The 24,798-nt window shown below is 53.8% G+C and overlaps 1 protein-coding gene across 1 annotated transcript; it reads left to right on the forward strand.

The window, feature by feature from the left end:
• Nucleotides 1-24,690, forward strand: OBSL1 (obscurin like cytoskeletal adaptor 1). The gene is given in 24 exon segments (XM_074298642.1): nucleotides 1-657; nucleotides 808-1,931; nucleotides 2,155-2,424; nucleotides 3,415-3,675; nucleotides 4,092-4,120; nucleotides 4,123-4,396; nucleotides 4,519-4,809; nucleotides 7,500-7,772; nucleotides 10,699-10,971; nucleotides 12,582-12,854; nucleotides 13,862-14,134; nucleotides 15,574-15,846; nucleotides 17,355-17,630; nucleotides 17,718-18,005; nucleotides 18,208-18,483; nucleotides 19,159-19,428; nucleotides 19,813-20,085; nucleotides 20,696-20,962; nucleotides 21,184-21,296; nucleotides 22,261-22,417; nucleotides 22,660-22,821; nucleotides 23,153-23,257; nucleotides 23,666-23,935; nucleotides 24,570-24,690. Coding segments are annotated over 23 exon segments (6,042 nt in total). The 5' UTR covers nucleotides 1-657; nucleotides 808-844; the 3' UTR covers nucleotides 24,578-24,690.
• The last annotated feature ends 108 nt before the right edge of the window (nucleotides 24,691-24,798 follow it).

A 24,798-nucleotide genomic window follows, 5' to 3' on the forward strand; every position in this document is an offset into this window, starting at 1 on the left:
CTGAGCCTTATCGCCACCCGCGCCTGGAATGTTGGGGGTGGGGTAAGGGGGGATGTCTCGCTCCGATGTCCTAGTCACCCCAGAGAGGCGCCCCCTCCCCAATTCTGCAGACTTCCCGAGGCCGCCCCGGAGTGTGGCAGGGCCGCGGTGGGGAGCGGGGCTGGAAGATGGACTCTCAGTTCCTAAAAGGGGCTCTGGCCCCTACCAGAGAGCCATTCAGTCCCTCAGAAAACCTCACCGGCATGGCAGCTGTGGCCCCTCTCAGCCTGCAGCTGCTCCCCCGGCTTGTGGGGAAGAGCGAGGGGGCGGGGGTGGTCTCTGTGCTCTAAACTTAGCCCGCAGGAGCCAGGCTAGTGTCTTATCATCCAGCTGTGTCATCAGAGATTATTTTTGGGGCTGGCAGCTGCGGCGTCTGGGACACTCTGGGCCCAAGCAGGGCCACTGGGGACTCAGGCTGGAAGTGCGGGAGGGAGGGGCCCGGTTGTGGGGAGGGGGCTGTGGGAAGCCCCGTCAGTGCAGCCCAGGCCAAGGCAGTGAGGAGGGCCGGCGGGGCCCTTGTCTGCACAGGCGGCAGGCGGACCTGCTCCCCGGCTTCAGAGAGAGAGGGAGGCCCCAAAGCAGCCTCCCCTGAGATTCATCTCCGGCTGGGACCAGCGGGTAAGGAGAGAGGGGAGGGTGTGGGAGGGACGGGTGAGGGGTGGGCCAGCCCCCTGACCGTGGGGGACTGATTCCCACAAGCTAGGGGGGCCTCTGCTGAGCCAGGAATCCCTCCTCCCCCATCCCTCCCTCTCCCCTTCCCTTCCCCAGACCCCTCTCCCACCCTAGGGTCAGCAGAGCCGCGGCCATGGAAGGGAGAGGCATTCTCGGGGGTGCCCCCCGCTTCCTGCGCTTCCCACGACCGCTCCGGGTGGTGAGTGGCGCCGACGCCACCCTGCGGTGCTGCCTCGCGGGCTCGCCCCCGCCCACGGTGCTGTGGGAGAAGGACGGCCGGCCGCTGGAGGCGTCGGGCCGCCTCAGCTTTCAGACTGCGGGGGCCGAGCACAGCCTTCTGCTGAGAGCGGCTGGGGCCGCGGACGCCGGCGTGTACGTGTGCCGGGCCCAAAACTCCTGCGGGGAGGCCTACGCCGCCGCAGCCCTGGCCGTGCAAGAGCCCCCGGAGGGCACCCCGGACCCAGGCCGGGAGAGCCCCCCCACCCCGGCCGAGGCGCCGAGCCCCCCAGACCCAGCTTCCACCTCCCAGCCCTCAGAGCCAGCCCAGACCCGGCCCCCGACACAGGGGCCCCCGGGCGCGCTCCCAGAGCTCCGGGAAGGGGCCCCCGTGTTCCTGGAAAGGCCGCGGTCCCAGTGGGTGCAGCAGGGTGAGGAGGTGACGCTGGCCTGCCAGATAGGGGGGCGGCCAGAGCCCGCCGTGCACTGGGAGAAGGACGGCCGGGCCCTGGAGGACATCTGGGAGAGCGGCCATTTCTGGGTGACAGAGGGCCCCGGCGGGGGCCACGAGCTGCACATCCGGGCCGTCCGCCTGCCCGACGCGGGCGTCTACGTGTGCCACGCGGGGAACGAGCAGGGCCGCGCGCTGGCCGCCGCGCTGCTCCAGGTCCGGCCCGTCCCCGAGCCCCCCCGGAGCTCTCCCCGGCAGGGCCGCGGGCGCCCGGCGGGGAACGAGGCGCCCGCCCCCAAGAGCTTCTGGGTGAGCGAGGGCAAGCACGCCAAGTTCCGCTGCTACGTGACCGGGAAGCCGGAGCCCGAGACCGAGTGGCACTGGGAGGGCCGGCCCCTGAGCGCCGGCCGCCGACGCCTGCTCTACCGGGACCGCGACGGCGGCTTCGTGCTCAAGGTGCTCTACTGCCAGCCCGCCGACTGCGGCCTCTATGTGTGCGCGGCCCGCAACAGCGCCGGGCACACGCTCAGCGCCGTCCAGCTGCACGTCAGAGGTGCGGCCCGAACGGGGGAGGGGCTGCAGGGCGGGGCCACCGGGGCCCGGCCCCGCCCTCAGGGCCTTCGTCTGGCGGGGAGACCTGGCTGTCCCCAATGTAGATGTGTGTGACATCCTGTAGGGGGCGCCTCAGCCAGGGGTGGGGGGCATTCTCAGCAGCCCTTGATTCTGTCTCTCTGTCTCTCTGTCTCTGTCTCTCTGTCTCTCTGTCTCTGTCCCAGAGCCCCGAGTGCGCTTCACGGTGCCCCTAGAGGACGTGGAGGGAGAGGAGCGAGGGGACGCTGTGCTGGAGTGCCAGGTGCCCTCCCGGGGCATCGCCACCACCTGGTACCGCGAAGACCAGCGGCTGCTGCCCGGGCCCAAGTACGAGATGGGGGAGGCCGGGGTCGTGCGGCGCCTCGTCATCCACGACTTGGAGGCCGACGATGACGGCATCTACCTGTGCGAGATGCGGGGCCGGGTGCGCACGGTGGCCGCCGTGGCTGTCCGAGGTCAGCGGGATGGGGGATGGGCGGGGCGGGGGGGGGGGACAGACAGGGGGGGCGGACTCGGGGCTGGGGGGGACAGACAAGGAGGGGACAGACAGGGCGGGGGGGGGCAGACTCGGGGCTGGGGGGACAGACAGGGGGGGCGGACTCGGGGCTGGGGGGGACAGACAAGGAGGGGACAGACAGGGCGGGGGGGGGCAGACTCGGGGCTGGGGGGACAGACAGGGGGGGCGGACTCGGGGCTGGGGGGGACAGACAAGGAGGGGACAGACAGGGCGGGGGGGGGCAGACTCGGGGCTGGGGGGACAGACAGGGAGGGCGGACTCGGGGCTGGGGGGGACAGACAAGGAGGGGACAGACAGGGCGGGGGGGGGGCGGACTCGGGGCTGGGGGGGACAGACAAGGAGGGGACAGACAGGGCGGGGGGGGGGCGGACTCGGGGCTGGGGGGGACAGACAAGGGGGGGACAGACAAGGAGGGGACAGACAGGGCGGGGGGGGGGGCGGACGGGGCTGGGGGGGACAGACAAGGAGGGGACAGACAGGGCGGGGGGGGGGCGGACTCGGGGCTGGGGGGGACAGACAAGGAGGGGACAGACAGGGCGGGGGGGGGGGGCGGACTCGGGGCTGGGGGGACAGACAAGGGGGGGACAGACAGGGCGAGGGGGGCGGACTCGGGGCTGGGGGGACAGACAGGGCGGGGGGGGGGGGCGGACTCGGGGCTGGGGGGGACAGACAAGGGGGGGACAGGGCGGGGGGGGGGGCGGACTCGGGGCTGGGGGGGACAGACAAGGAGGGGACAGACAGGGGGGGGGGGCAGACTCGGGGCTGGGGGGACAGACAAGGGGGGGCGGACTCGGGGCTGGGGGGGACAGACAAGGAGGGGACAGACAGGGCGGGGGGGGGGGCGGACTCGGGGCTGGGGGGGACAGACAGGGGGGGCGGACTCGGCTCAGCTGCCCGCGCCCACCCCCCCCTTGCTCCCGTGTCCCAGGGCCCATCACCAGGCGGCTCCCCAGGAAGCTGGACGTGCTGGAGGGAGAGAACGCCGTGCTGTCGGTAGAGGTTCGAGAGAGCGGGGCCCTCGGGCACTGGACTTGGGACGGCAGGGACTTGCCGGCCTCGCCCCGGATCATCCAAACCAGTTCCAGCCGCACACACAGCCTGGTGCTGGTGGGGGTCACCCGCCAGGACGCCGGTGTGGTCACCTTCAGCCTGGGCTCCTCCCACACCTCCTCCAGGCTGAGGGTCAAATGTAAGGATGGGCAAGGCCAAGGGATGAGGGCTTGGAGAACTGGGGAGGAGGGTGAGAGGGAGGGGAGGAGGGTGAGAGGGAGGGGAGGAGGGTGAGAGGGAGGGGAGGAGGGTGAGAGGGAAGGGAGGAGGGTGAGAGGGAGGGGAAGAGGGTGAGAGGGAGGGGAGGAGGGTGAGAGGGAGGGGAGGAGGGTGAGAGGGAGGGGAGGAGGGTGAGAGGCCTGAGGGGAGCCAGTGGGCTGGAGCAGTGCCAGAAGGAGACAGCAAAGGGAGCTATCAGAAGGCAGGGGAGGGCAGGAGAGAGAGCCGGAGGGCACGGGTCTGGCAGGCTGGAGCTCCAGGGGAAGCAGGGAAGCGCTCGGGTGGGTCGGGAGGCAGTCACTGAGAAGGCGCTGGGACCTGACACATTTACATTAGGTGTGAAACAAGTGCCCCCCGGACCCCCCGGTGGCAGTCGAGCTGGGTACAGGGTGCAGCAACACAGCCCCTGCTCAGCTGGAAACCCCCCATGCCGGCCCCTGACACGGCCATCACCTACCGGCTGGAACGGCAAGAGGTGGGCACGGACGCCTGGGTACAGTGCCTCACCACGGAGGCAGCGGGGGCCGTGGAGGTGCCAGGAGACAGCGTGCCCAGCGAGGGCGACTACCGCTTCCGCCTGGCGGTGGTCAGTGAGCACGGCCAGAGCCCCCACGTCCTGTTTCCCGGCTCGGTGCACCTGGGTGAGTCCCCGCGGTCTCGCTGCGCTCCCCTGCCGTCCCCCTGCTCCATCCTCATGCTCAGACTGCCCCTGCTGTGCCCGGGCCCACGCCCCCTCTGACCATGACTGCCCCTTCCTTCCCAGTGCCCACAGCTCGGGTGCTAAGGGGCCTGCAGGATGTACGCGTCCAAGAAGGGGACGACGCCGCCTTCTCCCTCGAACTCTCCGCCTCGGTGCGCGGCGCCTGGTTCCTGAACGGGGCAGAGCTGCAGGCGCCAGAGAGCGGGCGCAGGGAGGAAGCCCGGGGGTACCGGGTGCAGCGAGAAGGCCCCAAGCACCGGCTGCTGCTGCAGGCCCGGAGGCTCCAGGACAGCGGGGCCCTCATCACCTTCCTGTGCCCCGGTGTACACGTCTCTGCCACGCTTCACGTGCAAGGTGGGAATGGCCAGTGGAGGGCCCCTGAGCTGCGGGGCTCGGGCAGGCGGAGAGAATTCGGAGGCCCCGGACTGGCCTCTCAGTGCTGTGCCAGGGAGCAGGGGTCGGAGCTGTCCGGGTGTCACTTTTCAGATCTGTCACACGGAGGGGCGGGAGCACATGGCCCTGAGCTCCCTCCGGCTCAAAATCAGTGTTCCCGGGAAATAATCGTCCCAATAGCTCCCAATTCACAAAATGCTTTCCTTACAACAGGCCTTAGTTTTGGGGATAGTCCCCTCCTCAGCTTACTGAGGCCAGGATCACAAGGCTAGTGTCTGGCTCAGGATTCGAACTGACCCCCGCTGACCCAAGTCCGGCATGCCCTCCCCATGGCTACAGCAACACTGCCCTTCCAGTGGGAAAGGTGTTATAATGGGGGTGTCTGAAGCTGCGTGACCACTCCAGGGAGGGAGGGAGATGGTCCAAGCAGAGCAAGAAGCTCTGTCTGCCCACCTCAGCGAGGGGCAGGACACAGGGACCAGGCCCGACAGCTCAGGACTTGCCCTCAGCCGCTTTCTCCCAAAGGACGGGAAAGCTTTTTATAAAACTCGGCCTCCATCTGCAGGAGGCCTGTACTCAAGCTCCCAGCCTGTAAGTGTGGCACTGGGACGGGCACAGAGCCCTGAACCAGCAGCTTTAGGGGCTGACAAGTAAAGGCCCAGTATAGAGTAGAAAAGGAAAGTTACCTTCTCGTGTGGCCGGTTCTGCTCAGGCCCGATTCCAGCCTGTCCTGTCCTGTGGCAATGGTGGGTCTTAAACCTGCCCAGTCTCCTTGGCCTTGGATACCAAGGCAAAAACAAGGAACAAAAGAGCGCGGCCCTCAAGCCTCAAGGCCTCAGCAAATTGGAGTGAATTCTCATTTCCTCTGCATTTCTGTATCTATACCAGGAAACCCAGCTTACCCAGGGGGTCAGGTTGGAGCCCAAATTATCTGAAGGTCCCATTTATTCTAACCAACTTTAAAGTCACTGGGAGAGATAGAAACAGAGACAGAGAGACAGAGATGGAGAGAGAGATAGAAACAGAGATAGAGAGACAGAGGCAGAGAGACAAAAGGAGAGAGAGGTGAGAGTGCTGCCCTCCCCCATCCCTGAATGCCCTGCTCTGGAACTTACATCACTGCCTAAGTCTCAGTCCAGTGGAGGCTAATGATTTTCACTGTGGCAATGTGCCTGAATTCAGCAACTCATTAATTATAGAGGCTATTATATGTTATCAGGCTTCAGTATTTCCAGGAGTGAGCGCTAGGATCAATGTTGGAGTTCCATTCAATAATACAGATTGTAATCCATCCATACCTTCATTCTCATTCTGGTAGACTCCTATCTATGCCCTCCCAGAAATCCTACCTGGGGTGAAGGGGGGACTCGGCGTAAGTGAGAGCCTTGGGTCCCCTAATGTAGATTGACTGTACTGAGGTGGCTGTCCTTGGGTTGTCTTTCCTTCTGACCGCCCACCCCCTTTTTCTGTCGTGCAGGTCGTCGATGGTATGGTTTAGGCTGCTTCTGACACACACGATTCACCATAGGTTCTGTGTGCAGCCCACTGACACCCACCTCGTACACCCTCTCCCCATCACCCTTTTGTTGACCCACATTTTTGATTCCTCAGAGTGTGAATCATTCTATGACTCACTGCCATATGGCTTCCCCAAAAGGAGGTTGGAGTTTAAAAGATGAGACTCTGTTGCAAACAGAACCTTGGGGTTGTTGAAAATGCTGTGCAGTTTCCCCAAAGTTCGCCCACTGTGTTTGTCCCATTCGGTTGGCCCAGCTCTCTATCCATCTGCAGGCCCGACCAAGATGGCTATGATAGTGATGAACCCACTCAATGGCCATCCAACCTCATAACAGAATTTGGATAATAAGACAATTTTCTTTCAGTGGGGTCACACTCAAAAAAGAAAGAGCTCCCTGCTGGCCACATGCTGACTTGGAAAATCACAAATTAAATATTATCTATTGTTTTATTTTATTTTTATTCATCTTTGATCCGGTTCAGGCTGCACTGGGAACTTTTGATGGGTTACATATGTATGGTATAAGTGTGACACCTCTGGTCTAGACAATTACATATTATGATTCCTACTTATAGGTAGGCAGCCTGTGGTTCAGTGGATAGGGTGTGGATTTAAAATCAGGAAGAATCATTTTCATGAGTTCAAATCTGGCCTCAACTGCTTCTTAGCTATGTGACCCTGAACAAGTCATTTAATCCATTTGCCTCAGTTTCCTTAGCTGTAAAATGAACTAGAGAGGGAAAGAATAGACCAGTCTAGTATCTTTACAAGAAAACCTTAAGAGGTCACAAAGAGTGAGACAAGACTGAAAAATGACTGAATGAACAGCAATGACAAACTTATACATTAGAAAATTGTATTTGTATGTAGTTAGTTATATTTGGTCTAACAGTACATTAAAATTTACTTATTGGGACTTCTAACCAAAGAGAGAAGGTCATCAGAGTGGTATGGGTAGGTGGTACATTCACTTGGTAACATAAGGCAGGCAGGGTGAAACCTAATAAAATGGCCCGTCACTTCAGGTGGGGAGGTCCCATAGGATGCCTATCGGGTAATCCAGCTTTGCATCTGTGACTGCCATTATGACTGTGTTTGTATCTATATGTGTATGTGTGCCTTTCCTCTGCAGAGCCCCCTGTGAGGATTGTGCACCCTCAAGAAAAGGTTTCCGTCGAGGCCATGAGCCCAGAACAGGTAGTGCTCACCTGTGAGCTGTCCCGAGCCGGAGCACCTGTGCATTGGTACAAAGATGGAGTAGAAGTAGAAGAAAACAGCGCCTTTGTGCTGAAGAATGAGGGCTTCCAGTGCCACCTTGTGATCCTTGCTGCCCAGCCCCAGCACGGGGGCGAGTTTGTGTGCAAAGCAGAGGATGACTTGGCTTTCTTTATGGTCACCATCAAAGGTGAGGGCCCAACTGGGCTGGTTTCTGAGCAAGAGGGCTGTAGTCTCGGGGTCCCAGGCTAGGTAAAGTAGGAGCAACCTCCTAGCCTGCTCAGCACAAGGGTCCCTTTTGGAAGGTCTTACTGAAGGTACATGTTGTCAGCCCATCCTCTGCCCAGTCCATCTCTCACCACCCATACCCGTCAAGCTTCTGGAAGCTTGACAGAGGAGAGTGAGGCAGGAAGGATTGGGAAACAAAACAACTTCACATCCTTTCACTATTGCACACTAACACAAAGAATCCTAAAATCACAGAAGTTGAAGGAATCTTGGAAGTATCTCCCATGCAAGGGTCCCCTTCACAACACATCTGATGGATGGTAGTCATCCAGAATTTCTTTGACTCTCTAAAGGAGAACTCATCATTTAATAAGGAACTATTTCACTGAACAGCCAACTCAACAAATATCTATTCCTAACTTCACCCGTTCATGATCTTTTGCCCCAATTTTACTTTCTTCACAACATCCCTTTTACTGTTGAGAGCTTCACTCAGTTTCCTAGTCATCCATGCTCAACACAAGCTCAGTACCATCCCTGACTTACCCCACACAGCCAATCTGCTTTCAAACTCTGTCATTTTTACCTTCATTATCTCAGTCACATATATCATCTTCTCTCCACTCATACTGACCATCCACTCTTGCTTGCAATATTGTCTTGTCTTTCAATATTACAGGAGATTGTTACTGCCTCCTAAATCACGGTTCCTGCCCCAAGTCTTTCCCCACTGCCACGTATCCTCAACTGAGCTACCAAACTGATTTTCCCATAGGACAGGTCTGACCTTATCATACCCCTATTCACTAAACTCTAGAGGCCCTTTCTTGCTTTTAGAATCAAATATAAAGTCACTTTTAGCCTTTAAAGTCCCTTGCTAATGGTCCCTCCCTACCTTTCAAGCCTTCTTGCACTTCCCAGTCCTTCATACACTCTTTGATCAATCTACACTGGCTTGTTTACTGATTCTTACACAGGACTCTTTCTCCCAACTTAGTATATTTCCCACCATGCCCCTCCTCCTCATCTGTATCTCTCTGGCTTCCTTCAGGACCAATTTAAGTCACACATGCTATAGAAGTCCTCCCCTGGTTCCTATCACTGCTAGATCCTTTCTCTTCGATGGCTTTCTATCTATATTGTACATATTTTGATTATATCTTGTCATTTGCCTTTTGTCTCCCCCCCTTAGAATATGAGTCCTAGCATGGTGGTTTTTTAATTCCCATCACTCAGCACAATGTTTTGCACATAATAAGCCCTTAATAATGCTTGTTATTTGATTTATTCTTCAGAACACTGTGCTAAATCCCAAAGCATATAAAAGGGAAGAAAGAAAAGTAGCTGCCCTTATAAAACTTACAGCACTATGGACAAGAAGACTGACTATTACAAATGCACTTCTTATTATCTGGCCCAAATCTATCTATCTCTACATTCTACCAGTGTGACTATAGGCACGCCACTTCTATTGTCCTCAGTTTCCCTCATATGAAAAATGAGAGGGTTGGACTAGAATTCAAAGTTTTTTAAACTGTGGGTTACAACCCCACACAGGGTTGCATAAGTGCATGTGGCAGTCATGAATTTATGATTTATTATCAGCAAATGCTTTATTTGCATGTCTATTTTATATACCTATATAACTAGAATAGTATAAAACTTTCTCAGGCAAAAAGGGGTTACGAATGGAAAAAAATTTTAAGAACACCTGGACTAGATTATCTTCAAGAATCCTTCTAGCTTTAAACCCTTTGGTCTTATGGTATAGAGAGACTCCAGAGAACCAAACAGCTTTTACAAAGATATCTGATAGTTACTGTGCCCCATGAACTCTATCCTATCCCTGAATTTTCTGTGCCACAAACTCATTCTAGAAACTCCACTCTCTGGGCAGATAAACAAACACATTCCCTTCCCTCTCAACAATGTATTTATTTGCTCTTGTGGTCTCCATCTCCTCCAAACTCTGGCCTGGTCTTCACCTTCCAAATCCTGCATTTTTGTTCTGACCTATTGGTTCCTTGCAGTGGCCCCTACTGATCACCTGTGGTCAAAGGGGAAGGGATTCCAAGTGGGCTCTTAATTACCATCACTAATGTAGTTTGCTTTCAACTGTAGGTGAAATGAGCAGATTCTGGTACGGATGATATCTCTCCCAATGAGCTACATTTGGGATTCAGTTCTGATTGTTAATATGTCCTAGAACTGACTCATCTTGTTTGTCACTGAATTAATTTCACCTTGAGGAAGTTCAAAGTACTTAACTCCTAGTTAACAGTCTTCAGTACTAAAAAAGATAAACACTTAGACTTGGCCTTTGTAAGGGAGAACAAGGACAGAGCTGAAAATCTACTGAAAGACACAAAATGGCTGTACCTACATACCCAGACCTCAGGAGCTGCGAGGAAGGGAAAGGGGGAAATAATCATTTTATCTATATTGAAAAGTCAGAAGCAAAATCTCCATACCTTGCATCAAGCTAAATGTTTAAATTTGAGGGACAGACTTACCTGGCCATACCCCAACAAAAGCTACCCTTGGCCCAGAATTATATCTCTGTATTTCAGTCTTGGAACTATCTCTTAAAGACTACCTCTATGGCTCATGTTCCTAGCCAGGAATTTGTGTGCAAACCCAAGATAACATGGTCTCAAACATATTTCATAGGGGCTTCAAATCAGTCTAAATTTGTAGTTTCCCTCCTCCACCCTTTCCCATACCTGTCAGAGGACAGTGCCATGGGGTCAGTACTCCAAACTCCAGGTCTCCATCCACAGTCAAGTATATTTGTGACCACGTTAATGAGTGTTTACAAAAGAATATAACCCTAAGTCTCCATGTGATGACGGTATATATCTGAAAGGTTTTACTGTTCCCCACTGCAGAGCCCCCTGTGAGGATCATCTTCCCTCAGGACAACGTGTCCGTGGCTGCCGAGAGCTCAGAACAGGTGGTTTTGAGATGCGAGCTATCCCGGGCTGGAGTCCCCGTGCACTGGTACAAGGACGGAGTGGTGGTGAAGGAGAATGAAAACGTTGTACTGAAGAACGAGGGCCCCCATTGCCACCTGATCCTGCCTGCAGCCCAGCCCCAGGACGAGGGCAAGTTTGTGTGCAAGGCAGGTGACAACCTGGCTGTCTTCAACGTCACTGTCACAGGTGGGTATGAGAGCATCATGGAGACTGCCCAGCTGGTGTGGTGCTGTTTTCCAGCTGTGGATCGGGATCTTCTGGGCAGAGAAGTGCTCGCTAGTACAAGGGAGGGTCTCTGGGACACCAGAGGTAAGAAAAGTAGCTAAAGAGAGGATTTTGGCACTTCTTGGGCAAGCAGATAGTGCTGATGGGCTCATTTGTCCTGTAATGGACTATCTCTGATGAACAAGATGTGCGGTGAGAGGGAATGAGGTTCCAGGTAAATGATCAAAATACAATTGTACCATATCATGATCAATTGAAAAAACTGGGGGTGTTAAATTTGGAAAGAAGGAGACTTGGGGAAAGCATGATAGCTCATAGGATTTCAAGAGTTGGATGGCTTCAATGCTCATCTAGATAAGTCCATAGCTGTACCGGCCTTTGCCTAGAGATCTCAGGCAAGGGGGTAGCCCACTACCTTCCAAAGGAATGTTGCCTCCTCAGACAATTCCTTTGGGTGACCAAAACTTGCCTCTCCACAACGTGCACCCATTTCCCTAAGTTCCATCATCTGGTTCCAAAAATTCTATTCCTCCTTCACATGACAATCCTTCAAACACTGGAAGATAGTTCTTATGTTCTCCCTGAGCCGTCTGTTCTTTAGCATAAACATTTCTTGTTTCTTCTGCCCATGATTCTAATAATGTCCATGATCTTGAGTTCAAGTATTACACACACACATCCCCCCAAAATCCAGACTTTCCTGGACTTACTAGTCAGCTAATAGTGAAAAGGCTGCTGCAGGAGCTAGTGGGTCCTAGTCTTTGGTCCTCTGCAAGAAAAGAGCAGGCAATTACCCAGAATAGCAGGGGGGTGGTGCTGTTCTGTTCAGATGAACAAAACCAGGTCAGTCTCCCTTCATGTCTTTATTATGGGCAATGGAGATGTTCATAACTATTCATCTACAAGGATTTCTATTAAGCATTTAATATGTGCTAAGTACCATGCTGTGCTCTGGGGAATAAAAAAAAAGCAAACAAAAAAAATAGATCCCCTGTTCTCATTCTAAGGATAAGCTTCCCTTCTAAAGAGGACAGTATGTAAACAGCTCTGTACATACAAGGTATTTAGTATCTGTAAATGGGAGAGCATTTCAAGGAAAGAATTTGGAGGAGGAGGGAGGCTCTAAACGAGAGAAAGGCCTCATCTGTATGGAAGGTGGGATCCCAGCTGAGGAGGGTGAGCATTCACCACCCATTCCAGACGTGGCAGCCAGCCAGCAAAAAGGCTCAGAACAGCTTTCTTTGTTGGCCTTAGTTTGAAGTTTATGCTGATTCAGATCACGCAATACATTGAGCTGGTAGTCCCCTAAAACCCCTGAATCTCTTTCACATAAGCCCAGTTGTAAAACATTTACTTGCACACCCCCATGTTGCTGCTTTATAAACATTGCTTGAGCTCAGCAGGAGTACAAGAGAAGCCTCAGGAAACTAAGTCATCCCCAGGCTGGTGCCTGGAAACTAAAAATGATGATGATGATAACTGACATTGATCACCTTAAGGTTTGTAAACTGCTCGATCCTATTTGAATTTTACCACGTCCCCTGATTATGACTGTGTGTTTTCCACTTCAGAGCCCCCTGTACGGATCACACAACCCCAAGATGAGGTATTCCTGACTGCTGTGACCTCAGAGAGAGTGGTCCTGACATGTCAAGTGTCTCGGCCCGGAGCCTTGGTGGGCTGGTACAAGAACGGGATGGAAGTGGAAGAGAGTAAAGATTTGGTGCTGGAGAGTGAGGGACTCCAACACCGGCTCATACTGCCTTGTGTGAGGCTCCAGGATGGGGGCGAGTTTGTTTGCAGCACCAGGGATGACTCTGCCTTCTTCACTGTAACTGTAACAGGTCAGGTGACCCAGCAGGGCTATGTTCTGGGCAGCAGAATAAGGGGAATTCAAGCAAAATGGGTGCTGACACTAGCTCCTTAGAAATAGAGGTAAATTACATTTGACAGCTTTACTCTGATGGCAGGAGGATTGCTGAGGCTGCCCTGTGTGGGAAAGTTGTATGGAGGGGTATCAGAATTTGGCAGCCCTACTCCATTGCTCTGAACTGGGGGGCCTAGGAGTGCAGAGCCTGAGGGAGGTACAGTTCTCAAGCATCTCAGTCATAGAGGGGTGGGAAGGGATGCATCAGGGACTGTACAAAATAACCGTGTCTGGGAGTCAGTGGTCTGGATGGCAATCTGAAGACTCTTGGCAAATACGATCGATTCGACAAGCTGGATATCCACATATTGGCAATCTCCAAAACCAACCTAGCCTTCTTTTTACCAAGCAGAAATTCTTTATTGAATTTGTACTATTCAGAGTCCAGTTTTCAAAGATATTCTAAAAGGCAAAACTCTCCATTCTGAGGGAAGGGTCAGATCAGCCATCCTTCATTCCTCTGCTTTTCTATTCTGTCTTAAGTGCTCTCTTCCCCCATCAAACATAATCTTGTTAAGGGCAGGGAACATCTTATAGGTTATATTTATGTCCCTGTTGCCTAGCACAGTGCCTGGAAAAAAGTAAGGGCTTAATAAACCCTTGTTGACTTCTTAACTTCACTCCCTAACAATTAGACAAAACTCCAAATGGGCTGACTCAGGAAGTAATAAGTTCCTGTTAAATGACCATTTTGGTGTGTTGTGAAGATCCTTCTAGTTTAGAGATTCTGCATTTCTTCCTGGGGGTAGAGTGTCATTCACATTGTCCCAAGCATTGTCTCTGAGACACGTCACAAAGCTTTTGAGCAAAGGATGCCCTAGATGGATCCCTGTTCAATAGTTCCCCCAAGAGTTTGTTCTATTCCCATAGTGCATGTGAAGTCAATGTCCGTGATTCCGAGTGGCCATATCTCCCCTACTGCAGAACCTCCAGTGAGAATCCTATCCCCCCAGGACACTGTGTCCATAGCAGCCCTCAGCTCAGAGCCGGTGGTCCTGAAATGTGAGCTGTCCCAGGCCGGAGTCCCTGTACACTGGTATAAGGATGGCCTAGAGGTGGAGGAGAGTAAGACTTTGGTTCTGGAGAGTGAGGGGCACCATCAACGCTTGGTACTGCCTGCAGCTCAGCCCCAGGATGGAGGAGAGTTTGTGTGCAAGGCTGGAGAAGACTCAGCATTCTTCAACGTCACTGTCACAGGTCAGAGACCAGACACGACTGCACTAGAGAATGGAGGAAGTTCCATGCACCTGGGATTTCTGCTTCTCCCACTCTGTGTAACCGGGAGAATGGAGCACTTAGGAGCAAAAAGCACTTAGCACTTGGGAAGATACAAACCCCACAGCAGAGATTAGGGGAACAGCTGAGGAGGGAAGAAGAGAACTATAGGACTTTAAACTGGCAGAGAATGTGACCTCTATCTAGAACAACCCCCCCCCCTTCTTCTCACCCTCATTTTACATATGAGGAACTAAATTAGAGTTTACGTGGCTCAAGGTCACATAGATGACCTTGAGGAAGGGGAAGGGCCAGGCTTCAGATTCAGGTTTTACATAGGATTTCCAAATCCTACAATTTCCCCACTAAACACAGCACCTCATGTGATATAAGCCTTTTCATGGCACTTGGGGGAATCAAGGGATCAGACCAGCCTATCTGTGAGGAGCAGAATGTAAGCATGAGTGTAGCCGGTGAGACTGGTTAAAGCTTTTGGGGGAAGTAGGAGAGTGGGGAAGATTAAGGACCGTTGTTACTCTTGCAGGATCAACTGGAGAAACTGGGGGTACTGAATTTGGATAGCTCACGGATATCAAAAATTGGTCTCAATGGCTACCTGGTCCAACCCATAGCTGCATCAGAGCCCCCATACACACAAGAATCAGCCTCTAGTCGGTGGGTGGCTGGAGTTAGGACAGAAGCCCTCCCTCCTAAGAAGGAAGGCTTTAGGGCCACTTATATACGTGAAAGAGGTTGGTCCCCATCACAACCATTCTTAGATAATTCTTATGGTTGCCTATCTTGGGATAATACGGTCATTCTTGGGTCCCATGGGAACAGTCATTGTCTCTGGTCTTGGGGTTATGATTACTCTATGGGGTACAGAAGTGGAGTTCAGTGATGAGAACAGAAATGTGGTACCTGGCAATTACAAGGAACAGAGATTGTGAACATGTGATGAATGGCCCCAGGAAATAGTGGGAGCTGAATCCCTCAGTGAACACCTGGTGCTGATCCAAACAATATACTTTGCCAGACGGTGAAATCATGCAGGACACAAAGGATCATTGTTATATGGAGCTCCAGGCACAGCGAGCTTGCTGTGCCATCATTCTGGGAAACAGTTATCTTCAAAATATTTTGACACTTTCAAGTCAAAGAAAAACTTGGACCACCATTAAATAGTGGAATGGGTTGATTTTGGCATTGTGAGTTGCAGAAATAGAAGGAGAGATCTGACCCTCACTCAGGGGATATGGCTATTTGTCGGGACATGGCAGCAGGAATTACATGACTTCTCCATGATTTCTGAGGTCCCTGCCACCCTGAGATTCTTTGATTCTGGGACTGTTTCCAGTCTTTGTAAGACTGGTTCTCTGAGGCTTCCTATCCAGCAATGACTGTATTTCTCCCCCCTCCAGAACCTCCAGTGAGAATCCTGTTCCCCCAGGATGAGGTGTCTGTGGCTGCTGTGAGTTCCGAGCGAGTGGTCCTCATGTGTGAGCTTTCCCGGGCCGGAGCCCCTGTGCGCTGGTACAAGGATGGGCTGGAGGTAGAGGAGACTGAGGGCCTGGTCCTGGAAAGTGAGGGGTCCCACCGCCGCCTGGTCCTGCCTGCAGCCCAGCCCCGGGATGGAGGCGAGTTTGTGTGCGATGCAGGGGATGACTCGGCCTTCTTTGTGGTCACTGTCACAGGTTAGGGGTCTGGCAGGGAGGGAGGGAGGCAACTGCAAGATTCCATGGGACTTTCCCTTCTGTCATCCTGGGGTAGAGAGTGGCCTTGACCATCTCCTGTAAAGAAGTTGCCCAGATGAGAAGAGATGCAGCTCTTGAAGCTAAACCCTAGATTACCTTCTGTGACATGATCCTTCCTAAGAAAATGGCTTCTGGAGCATTTCAGAGTCAGGGAGAGATGAAGGAAAAGATCTGTAGGTCAGAGCCTGTCCTGCCTTTTACCTCCTGCCTAAAGAGGCCAGATCCAGTTCACTAGGCAAGGAAGGGGTCCCCAACCACTCAAACCTTCCCAGACATGCAGTCCCAATCCCACCCCCACTTCTGCTTACTTCTCTCCCATTTTCCTCTCTTCAATACCTGCTTCCTCAATAAAATACCTCATTTTACTTTTCCATTCAATACTCCACTTTGACTGACTGGTACCCCCACAGCCAATGAGGTGTTGTCCCATCTCTTCTCCTTAGCAGAATTTGGTTTCTCCAAAACACTTTGGCTAGCACTTAAGGGAAAGAGATCCTTCCCACCTTGGGAAGAATACCATCCACTTTAACTAAGCATCTCCTGGACACAGGGCCACCCAGCTAGCATTTGAGGCAGGATTCACACTCTGAGCTTCCTAACTCCAGCATTACATCCAACAAGTTTCCAAAGGACACTAACAGGAATCTACCCAGGCTTTTAGCCCTCCTCCTTTACCTGAGCCCAAACCCCAGCAATGTCTTAGAGAGACAGCCCAGTGTAGTAAGGGAAAGAGGACTGGATCTCCAGGCCGACCCTGACTTGGGCATTGACTTCAGTGCCAATGTGGGATTTTGAGTGAGTCCCTGGAGTTTGGAATCTAACAGAATTATCTGTTTACAGCTGGGAAAAGTGCCTCAGAGGCTATCCACTCTATTCCCCTAATTTTAACACATCTTGATGAAGTGCACCTCAGTTTCCCCATCTGTAAAGATCAAATGGCTTTCACATGCTGATTATACTTAAAAATTTGTCGTGTGTGTGGCTATATATGTTTATATATGTATACATATATAACTATGTATGTGTATAATACATTTACATGTATATGTGTGTATATATTATGTATATATTATATATGCACACATATACATGTAAGTGTATCTATACACATACATAGTTATATATGTATACATATATAAACATATATGTGTATGTATATATGTGTATATATAATTATATATATATATATATATATATGTATATATATATCCCCAGAGAGCCAGTTGTTAAACATTTAGCAAAACACCACTTCAAGTAGTCATACTCTAGCTATATGACCTTGAATAGGAGCCCAACATTTCTTGGGCCTCAGTTTCTCAGTCTGTCAAATGGGAATAACTCGATTACTTGAAAATCTGGGGGCCAGTGTCTGATGGGAGTTAGTGGGGGAAGCCTGAAGCTCCCTACACTTCCGCCCCTCCCTCTCCTCATGCCCTCTCTCTCACCAGTACCCCCCGAAAGGATAGTGCGCCCGTCAGCCCGCTTCCTGCAGCTGCACTTCAGGTCCCCGGGGCGAGTGGAGCTTCGCTGTGAAGTGGCCCCTGTGGGGGCCCGCGTGTGTTGGTACAAGGACGGGCTCGAGGTGGAGGGATCAGAAGACTTGAAACTGGGCGCCGAGGGGCCGGTGCGGACCCTGACCCTGCCCCACGCCAAGCCTCAGGACGCTGGAGAGTACGTCTGTGAGACCCGGGATGAAGCCGTCACCTTTGACGTCCGCTTAGCGGGTCAGCGCTCGGCTCGGGAAGCGGAGAGAGGGAGAAATGGGAGGGGGGCGCCGCCGACGTTTTCCTCACTCAGAGCTCCACCAACAGAGTCGCCAGTGCAGTTCCTCCTCCCCGAGGGGGCTCCGTCTCCGCTGTCCGTGTCCTCCGGGGAGCGTTTGGTCCTAAGCTGCGAGCTGTCCAGGGCGAGCGCCCCGGTGTTCTGGAGCCTGAACGGGAGTCCGGTGCTGGAGGATGGGAACCTGGAGCTTCGGGCCGAGGGGCCTCGGCGCCTGCTCCTCATCCAGGCCGCCCATCCCTCTCATGCCGGGAGCTACACGTGCCGGGCCGGATCGGACCCAGCAGCCCCCACCCTCACTTTCCCTGTCCAGGTGACTGGTGAGTTGGGGGAGCGGGAACGCTGAGGGAGGGGGAGCAGAGGCCCCCGGGGATGGGCATTCTCAGTCCCCGGAGCAGGGGGCCAGGTCGTCCCCCCAAACATACACACGTATACGCCTCGGTGCACACGCTCACCTTTGCTCCTACCCTCTCCATCCCTTTCCCTGCCTTTCCCATGACACCGCGGGCTCGGGCCCAACAGAGCCTCCTGTGAGAGTGTTGACGCCTGAGGCGGCCCGGACTGGGGTTCGATGCGCCCCGGGCAGGGACCTGGAGCTGGCAGTGTGTCTTTCGGGGCCTGGGGGGGCCGTACGCTGGTACAAAGACGGGGAGCGGCTGGCCAGCCGGGGGCGGGTGCGGCTGGAGGAGGCCGGGGCACAGCGGGTGCTTCGGGTGCGGGGGGCACGGAGCGGGGATGCCGGCGAGTACCTCTGTGATGCCCCCCAGGACAGTCGAATCTTCGTCGTCAATGTGGAAGGTAATGAGTCTTCCCTATAGGACCCTCCACAGTGCTCTCTGAACTCCCCACCCCATCCCACTGGCTCTAATAATCCCATTCTTCCCTTCAGTTTTCCTTTCCTTCCTCCCTTCTGATCCTAACCTGTTTCCCCCATCTGCAGCTCTTTTTTTTTTTTTTTTTTTTTTTTTTTTTTTTTTTTTTTTTAAGGGTAGGAAGAGTTATCACAAAAATTTACTAGGAAGCAATTTATACTTTTTCTTTTCCTTTTTTTTTTTTTTTTTTTTTTTTTTACAAAGATCACACAATAAAAAAGAAGAAATGGGGGTCAGGTGGGGAGAGTTGCAAAAACTTGAGATTAGACTGCCTGGATTTGGGGGGAAGAAGAAAGGGTCTGGGAGGAGGGTGGGAGTAGAGAGAAAAGGGATGTCACAAAATAGGAAGTGATAAACAAGAACAAGGAGTTCTTCTCTCCTTCAGAAGAAATGGGGACCAGAGTTGGGGAGATGAGGAGAGCTACAAGAACTTGAGATTAGACTGCCTGGGGTGGAGAAGAAAAGGTCTGGGAGGAGAGTAGATGTAGAGAGAGAAGGGATTGACTTGATGTGGGGATGGATGGAGAGCAGGAAGACTGAAGGGAGTGGAAACTCTCTCACTGCCTTGGCCCAAGAGACAGTACTCCCCTTCTCCCCGCAGAACCCCCTCAGGTGAAGCTAGTGTCAGAACTGACTCCACTGACCATCCAAGAGGGTGATGATGCTACATTCCGCTGTGAGGTTTCCCCACCAGATGCTGAGCTCACCTGGCTTCTAAATGGGACCTCAGTTACCCCTAACAGCCGGGTAGAAATAAACCAGAATGGGCCCAACCACATCCTGACCCTGCGCTGCTGCCGGATCAGTGACTCAGGCATGGTGACAGCTCAGACCAAGGATGTGGAAACCACGGCCCGCCTCCATGTCAGAGGTAATAGGCAAAAGCTCCCTGCAGCTTCCCTACTATCTCACTACTCTCCTTTACTTTCCAACGCTTTTGCCCCAACTCAGACCCAGAATGATAAACTGGCTAGATAGACCCATAATGTTCCTTAAAGATCATTTTCTCCAGCTTTCTCATCTTACAGATAAGAAAACTGAGAACATTTAGAACATGGTGGAGCCCAGACTGGGGATTAGGACTCTGCACTCCATGATGAGTGTTCTTTCAGAGTTTGTTTTGAGGGTTAAGTTTGGAAGGAAATAGTACCACTTAAAGAAGCTCCTTGTCTACTTCCTCTCTCTGCTCCCATCTTCAACCCTTCCTACAGTTATCCCTCTATATTAGGGATTCTTTCCCCTTCCTCTTCTTCAGAGGCTGAGCTGCTCTTTTTGCGGAGGCTACAGGACATTCGAACTGAAGAGGGCCAGGAGCTGTGTATGGAGGTGGAGACCAGCAGAGTTGGTGGGAAAGGAGTAGTGAGCTGGTTTCGAGGGGGACAGCCTCTTCCTGAAGACGATAGGTTCTCTGTGGTCCAGGATGGCCGAGTGCATCGCCTGATCATCCGCAAAGTCATGGTGAGTGACCAAGGCGTCTACAGCTGCAAGAGCCACCATGACCGTACCCAGGCTCGGCTGCTTGTGAGGCGTGAGTACTCCATAAAACCCCCCTTTCGATGCCCACTTCCTAATACTTCCTCAAACGCTCACCCCTTTCCTGGCCTAGCTCTGGAAGAGCTACATCATCCTTATCTAGGGTACTTCTTCAGGAGAGCTGATAGAATCCCCCTCTCCAGGAGTCCCTCCATTTTCTCTGAGGCTTAATAGGTGGATTATTACCCATAAGCCCTGACACCTTCCTCAGGGTGAATTAAGAGTTTGATTCCTGTTCCCAAACATTTTTCTCCAGGTCTATGCATCTTATTTGTATTCTAGTCCATCCTGCAACAAGCAAGGCCCCGGTAGCCCCCACAAATCCTTTTTCTGAAACTTGAATGTTCCTCCCTCTGTTCTCCAGACCAAGTCAGGGTAGGAGGCAGAAGGCTGTAGGAACGAGTATCCTTACCAGTGCCTCTGCCAAGCAAAGTATGCGTTGGTACCTCCCTGCCCATAACAAGAAGAGTTCAGGAAAAGATTCCTTGTGGGCCAAGCCATGGAACTGAGGGCGTTGTGGGAGGCAGGGAGGCTGTCTCCATCCACATACCACACAGGTGGGAACCTCGACTCTACTCATGTATTGGTTCTCTTCCTTTCAACAGCTGAACAACTGAAGGTACGCCATGGCCTTGAGGATGTGGTTGTCACTGAAGGGGGAAGGGCCACTTTCCAACTGGAGCTGTCCCAGTCTGGGGTGATTGGAGAATGGGCCCGGGGAGGGGTCCGACTGGAGCCTGGTCGCAACTGCCAGATCAGTGCCCAGGGCCACCACCACTCACTGGTGCTCAGTGGTCTTGGCCTGGCCGACACCGGAACCGTGTCCTTCACCACCGACACGCTGCGCTGTGCAGCCCGGCTAGAAGTGAAAGGTCCGTCTCTTCTGGGTGTTAGCCCACCCAGATCTCTGCCCCTACTCTCTCCCTCTTCCCTGTGGTCACTCTTGTCCACCATCCCCAGACGCTCTTGGCCATTGCCTCAACACCTACTGCCCTCTAGTGACCATCCCACACTGACAGCCTCCCTCATTTCTTAGGGATCACTTCCTTATTTCTGTTCTCTGCCCATCTCCCCCTCTCTTGTTCACCCTTAGAGATACCATTAGCTATTGTGAAGGGGCTCCAGGACTTAGAAGTAACAGAAGGTGACTCAGCCACATTTGAGTGTGAGCTGTCCAGGACCCAAGCCGACCTCACATGGGATAAGGTCAGCTCCCAAACCAATATGCTTCTGGTCCCCCCACCTAGCCTGTCCCCACGCCAGCTGAGTAGTCTTGTTGTCAGAAAGCCGTTTATAAGCTCTATGTCTTTACATGTTTATAAGTGTATTGTGTGACATGTTTATGTGCTCTTTCTATGTTCAGAAATGTGTACAAATGCATGTTTATATGCCTTCATATGATTATAGCTTATGTGTCCATGAGTTTGTCATTTGTATGTTTCTAAATGTATTGTGTATGTAGCATGTAGTTGATGTGATATGAGATTATGAATGTGTTTTATGCCTTTATATGTTTAAGTGTATGTGTGTACATTTATGTCTTTCATATGACTATAAATGTACGTGTGTGTTTGTATATATTCGTTTAAAGCTGTACAGCTCTGGGAAGTCCTTTCCTTCCTCTGGCCTTCATGTTCTTCGTCTGGAAAATAAGGGGGCAGGGCTGTATATGGTCTGCAAAGCCCCCTCCATGCTGTCATAAATCCCGTGCCCTTGGCAAGACCAGTGTGGGGGAGGGGGCGGCGTGAGAGGGGTAGAAAAGGAAGAGGAGCGTTTCAGGACCACGAATGAGCTGCATTGCCCCAAATACCTACATTCGCGGCCCTGAAATCTAGGTAATCGGGACAGCCGGTCTTAGGAAGGGAGAAGGCTTTAAGGTCGCCCACAGCCAGAGTACGAGAGCTGGAGTGAAGGGGAGGGGGGAGTCGCGGGATCTCCTAGCGCCAGGAAGTCAGCCAACCCGCTGGTGGGGCGGATTTACAGACTGATGCTGCGGGTGGGAAGGGGAGCTCTATCTCAGCGCGGAGGAGTTGGATTTGGAAGGACCACCTAGACGGCTCCCGGGCTTGGGAGGCACCTGGAGCTTGCAGCGGCTCGGCCCCCCAGAAGCGCAAGGGGTGGGGGAGGGGTGCGGCCTCGGCGTTGACCACGCGCCCCCTGCCACTGCCAGGACGGCCAGGAGTTGTCACCCAGCCCCCGGCTCCGGATCCAGGCTCTCGGCTCCCGCCGGCTCCTCCAGCTCCGGTGCTGCAGCGCCGCGGACGCGGGCATCTACAGCTGCTCGTTGGGGAACGCCCAAGCTACGACCGCCCACCTCACCGTGCGGAGTGGGTACCGGGGCTCCGCTGCGGGAGTCCGGGAGGGGGAGGGGAGGCTGGGGAGGGGAGCCGGTGCTTCGGGAGCCCGGCGGGGGACTCTAACCTGGCCCCCAGGGAGGTCAGGGGGAGTGTGCCAGTGAGGGGGGGGGGGGCGCCGGCGGTCAGCTGTCTCTCGGGCGGGCAGGGTAGCTGGGGAGGCGGAGGGGGCGGTGTCGGGACCTCTACCCATCCCTCCGTGGTCCTCCCCTCAGAGAAGGAGGTGTCAGTGATCCTCCAACTGAAGCCCGTAAGGGCCCGTGAAGGCGACGGCGCCGCCTTCAAGTGTACAGTGTCCGAGCCCGGTATCCCTGGTTGCTGGCAGCTGGGAGGCCGCATCCTGCGCCCTGGGGGCCGTGTCCGAATCCGACAGGAAGGTGTGAGGGCTGATAAAAACAGGTCCCCCACCCCCACCTACCCCGGCAGCCGCAGCCCCGAATTCGCTGTGCCCCAACTTCTCCTCCCCACTCCCCAACACCCACTCAGCTTTGGCCCTGCCTTTCCTCACCCTTTCCCCTCCCAGTATCCCTCTGCCTTGTCCCGTGTCCACGATCACTCCCTCCATCTACAGTTCCCACCTCCCCTCAGCACTGGATGGCTCAGTGCCCCGTAGAGCCTCCCCCGGCATGGGTCCTGTTCTCCCGAGGGCTTCCCCAACTTTGCGCATGATCACCGAGGAACCTCATTCCCTCCTCTGTCCGCCCCCAGGAAACCTGCACTCCCTGCTGCTGAGTGAGCTGCAGGCTGAGGATTCTGGGGAAATCCAGTTTCAGGCTGGGCAAGCCAAGTCCTCCACCCAACTGGAAGTCGAGGGTAAGAAGGGCCCGCTTGGGCTGAGGGGAAGAAGCTGCTGCGAACTAAGATCTGAGGATTTGTGCTGCTACCCACCTGAAATTACTGACCCTCTGAATCAGTCAGCTGTTGTAATGCCTCACTGGGGGGGGAGGGGGGAGGAGAATGGAGTACTTTGTTGTCTCCAAGAGGTCACTAGCCCAAGAAGCTGGAAGTCTTGCTAATCTGACCCAGTCCTCTCATTTTACAAGTAGGGAAACTGAGTCCTAGAGACCCAAGGGCAGGTGAAGAAAGGGAGACATTCTTAAGGCTAGAGTTGGAAGCTCTATAAAGAGGGGCAGGAGGGATAAAGGGGAGTATCATGATGATTCCTAGTGTGAGAACTCTCAATAAGACATTACACATTCACTCTTTCTCCTCCACTCCCAGCCCTGCCTCTCCAAATCTGTCGGAAACCCCCTCGGGAGAAGACCGTCTTGGCTGGCCGGAGGGCAGCTTTAGAAGTGACAGTGTCCAGGGCAGGAGGCCACGTTCGGTGGATGCTGGGTGGGGTCGATTTGCCGCCCGGGCCAAAGTATGAGTTTCGAAATCATGGCGTCACCCACAGTCTGATCATCCACAACGTTCAACCCACTGATGAGGGCACCTACTGCTGCCAGGCTGGAGGGGACAGCGCCAATACGAATCTGCTAGTGGAGAGTGAGTGAGGGGTCTGGCTGGCCTGGGGGAAGGAGAGCTCAGGTGAGAACTCTGGGGGAGCAGCAGAAAGACAAGGGTCAGTGGAAGGCCCTGCTTCAGAAGGAGTGTTGGAGGGACAGGGATGGGACAAGGGCAGTACGTGAGAGAGGTGTTTTGTGCTTTAGAGAAGGGGCAGAGGTCAGAGAAAAGCCCTTAGCCACCTAAACCCCCTTTCCTTTTCTGTTTTGCAACATCTTCCATGACTGCTCCCTTAAGCCCAGCCTTCTAACTTTAACCTTGTTCCATTGCCCCCTTCCCACTTGTCTCTCTCTGTTGAAGCAGTACATAGGGTACGTGCTCAGAAAGGGTGTGGAGGCAGGTGTGGGGGAGGTGTGTGAGCTGCAGACACTTGGGAGCCTAATCCTGGAAGCCAAGCTTGGTTATGAGGTTTCACAACTCACCTTCCACGTGGGAGTCTCCCCATTCTGAGTTCCCTGCCTGCACCTGCTCCTCACCTCTCCCTCTTTCTTTAGAGAGCCTCAATAGGCCTAAAGAGGGGAAACCCTCGTCTTCCTATGTGTATAACCCATTGTGTCAAAGGGAATGAAGGAGGGAAAGAGGGAAGCCTGGAGATAAAGAATCTTTTCCTCTGCAGGTAGCTAGAGCCAGCCCCAGACACAGGATGGAGGCCCATGGACAGATGGGAAGCCCAAACAGCCTCTGGGTCTGGGGAGCATGGGGTGGGATGAAGGAGGAAATAAAAACCCAGTCCAGTCCTCCTACCTGTCCCTTAGTCTCTCTGTGGCGTTGGGTCACTGCTCTGACCATTCACACATGTTGACAGGGCCCACCACTTTCAATGCTCAACCTTCCCCCGCCCACCG

The sequence above is a fragment of the Sminthopsis crassicaudata genome, chromosome 3 (assembly GCF_048593235.1).
Source record: "Sminthopsis crassicaudata isolate SCR6 chromosome 3, ASM4859323v1, whole genome shotgun sequence".
Lineage (NCBI taxonomy): Eukaryota > Metazoa > Chordata > Mammalia > Dasyuromorphia > Dasyuridae > Sminthopsis > Sminthopsis crassicaudata.